At 51.2% G+C, this 3,029-nt stretch overlaps 1 protein-coding gene across 1 annotated transcript in view; it reads left to right on the forward strand.

Annotated features, from left to right (window-relative positions):
• NRDE2 (NRDE-2, necessary for RNA interference, domain containing) overlaps positions 1-3,029 on the forward strand; it is a 40,054-nt gene that overhangs the window by 29,391 nt on the left and 7,634 nt on the right. Inside the window, exons 10-11 of the mRNA XM_006879122.1 lie at positions 253-1,181; positions 2,662-2,800. Coding sequence (XP_006879184.1) covers positions 253-1,181; positions 2,662-2,800 — 1,068 coding nt within the window. The remainder of the gene's footprint in view (positions 1-252; positions 1,182-2,661; positions 2,801-3,029) is intronic.

The following is a 3,029-nucleotide window of genomic DNA, read 5'->3' on the forward strand; positions in this document are numbered from 1 at the left end:
GAGTGGACAGGCCGAGAGTCTGTGTCTGTGACGAGAGGGGCAGAGCCAGCTGTGCGGAGGTCAGAGTGGACAGGCCGAGAGTCTGTGTCTGTGACAAGGGGGGCAGAGCCAGCTGTGCGGAGTTCACAGTGGACAGGCCGAGAATCTGAGTTCAAGGTGACGGGGGAACGGGAGGAGCCAGCTGTGCGGAGTTCAGAGTGGACAGGCCCGAGGCCGCTTTACTGTCTCAGCGTTTTGTGTTTTCCCCTGTAGGTTATTTGGTGCCTGCACACAAAAAACAAGAAGAAATTAAAGTCACAAGGAAAGACCTGCAAAAAGCTCGCCAGGAACCTCCTGAAGGAGCCCGAAAGCTGCAGTAGCATGCATCTCTGGCAGCAGTACGCCCACCTGGAGTGGCTGCTGGGCAACACGGAGGAGGCGCGCAGGGTGCTGGACACGGCGCTCAGCATGGCCGGGGCCAGGGAGCTGCAGGACACAGCGCTGTGCGAGCTCAGCCTGCTCTATGCAGAGCTGGAGGTGGAACTTCTGGCGGACACGCGAGGGGCCTCCACGTCCCGGGCTGTCCACGTGCTGACCGGGCTGACCGAGAGTGCTCCCTACCGGCCCTACACTGGGCAGGTCTTGGCTGTTCAAGTGCTGAAGGCCCGGAAGGCCTATGAGCGTGCTCTGCACGACTGCCTGGGGGAGAACGGCGCCTCAGACCCTGTGCCCCCCAGCTCCGCTGACCGCCTGGCTAGCTTGGCCAAGTGTTTTATGCTCTTCCAGTACCTGACCATGGGCATAGATGCTGCCGTGCGGATATACGAGCAGGTGTTTGCAAAGCTGAAGGGCTCTCTGCTCCCTGGAGGCTCTGGCCTGGGGGACAGCGGCAGCCCCCAGGGTCTGGCCGGTGCCCTCGAAGCGGTCACTCTGATGCACACGGGTTTGCTCCAGTTCCACATGAAAGTGAGTGTTTACCCACTGGCTCCTCTGCGAGAGGCGCTCTCCGAGGCTTTGAAGCTGTATCCGAGCAACCAGGTTCTATGGAGGTCTTACGTTCAGATTCAACATAAGTCCCACAGCGCCAGCAAGACCAGAAGATTCTTCGACACAGCCACCAGGTCGACGAAATCCTTGGAGCCTTGGTTGTTTGCGATTGAAACCGAGAAAATGAGAAAAAGACTGGTGGAAACTGTTCAGAGGTAATAGTCCATTGTCTGTGTCTTGTGCCCCAGAGAACTCTCTGGAAGGCTTGTCATGTACCCATTGCTATACTCGGTTTCAGGAGGACAGAAGTGAGTATGGCACAGTGCCTGTCACACGTGCTGTGGGTGCTGAGGTGTTGTAAAGTGGCATGCTGGGAGAGGAATACGTTACTTGCACAATAGCAGGGTCTCAGAGATGTCCCAATACCTGTCCTCCCAGGCAGGGCGTATGGGAGCTCAGGTGTGTGGTGCGCAGGGTGGTCCATTCTGATCTCAGCCTCCTGGGAAGTTATAGTGACAGCAGCCTGGGAACCTAAGACCAAAGTCTCCAGGTTCAGCTCTCAGCCCTTCGCTGATCATGTTTTAGTGACCTGAGGGGAGGCCACTTCCCTTCAAACGGGTGTCTCAGCAGTTCGCTGGGAATCAGTAAAGAACCCACCTCGGGGTTGTAAGAGCTCAGTGAGGTAAGTGCTTTGCTCTAACAGAGTGGGATAATTACTGCCTTTTCTTTTTATGAGTAATAGCAGTGTCATATCTCTGCTGTCATCGTTTGCTGTCTTACTTCTGTCTGAAGGTGGAATGGTGGTCCTGGGAGCACCTTTGTGAGGCATCAGCATTCCTTACAGAACCTTCGTTTCACTTTCCCAAACTGGCTTCTGAGTAGTATTTCACAGTCACATTTTTATTGGGAAGTTTACAGAGCATATTGATTTTTTTATTCAGGCAATCATTCATGCACAATTTATAAATTTGTTTTATAATGTTAATTATAGTTGATTAATGTAGCTAATTACAGTGTCTCATCAACTCCTTATTATCTATTGCTTTTCCATTCCCCCAGCTTACCTGTCTGTCAATTTTTACTCCCACGTTCTCTTTCCCCATTGTATAGTAACCATCATGGGACGTTTTTTATTTCTCCTATTGAGATTTTATTCACTCCCCTTGAGTCTTATTTTCTCCAATTTAATGAAAAGCTCTTTCCTTCACATAAATTATAACTTAAATTTGGATGATTGGTCTCTGGGTAGTGCACATGAGTTGATAGGCTTGCCCGTTCTCTGAAAGGTTGGCAGTTCAAATCGGCCCACAGACACCTTGGACAAGAGACCTAGTGATCTACTTCCAAAACCCGGCTACTGGACTAGAACTGAAGCATGCAGTTCTCTTCTAGCACTTGGAATTCACTCAGGGTTCAGAGCTGACTCAGTGGCAGCTGGTTTTATGTTTTTTAAGAAGAAAACCACAAGACCGAAAGAGAGAGAGAGAGTGAGGGTGAGTGTGTGTGTGACCTTTTGGAGAAGCAGTGTCAGGTAAAGGCCGCAGAAGCGTGCACTCTGCCTCCTGTGGCCCTGCCTTCACAGAGACCAAGGGACAGCCTGTCCCCTGACCCCCTCTAGCCCAGTGACCGCTGGCATCTGTTACCACCTCTGGTGACATGGAACGAGCACTCAGTGACTTAAGCCTTCTCTTGCAGGATAGAAGGTAGAGAAATCCACGCCACGATTCCCGAGAATGGTTTAACCAATCGGATCAAAGCCCTGTTTGAACACGCCATCCAGAGTGACAACGGCAGCCAGTGCCCCTTGCTGTGGAGAATGTACTTGAATTTTCTGGTAAGAAGATATGTGGACTGTTTGTTTATGTATTTATTTTTAATTGTTGAAAAACATGTATGAGGATCCAAGGGGGTAACAGGCAGGAGAAGAAGGGTGAGGATTGGCAGGGATGAAACCACAGGGTTGCACAATTTTGTGGGTAGAGGGAGTGGGTAAAGGAAATGAGAAAGACCCCGGGGGGACCAGAAATGACAGAGTAATGGGGACATAGTTCAGTGGTGATTAA

This window comes from Elephantulus edwardii, unplaced genomic scaffold (genome assembly GCF_000299155.1).
Source record: "Elephantulus edwardii isolate Elephantulus edwardi_28Jun2011 unplaced genomic scaffold, EleEdw1.0 scaffold00002, whole genome shotgun sequence".
In the NCBI taxonomy this organism is placed as follows: domain Eukaryota; kingdom Metazoa; phylum Chordata; class Mammalia; order Macroscelidea; family Macroscelididae; genus Elephantulus; species Elephantulus edwardii.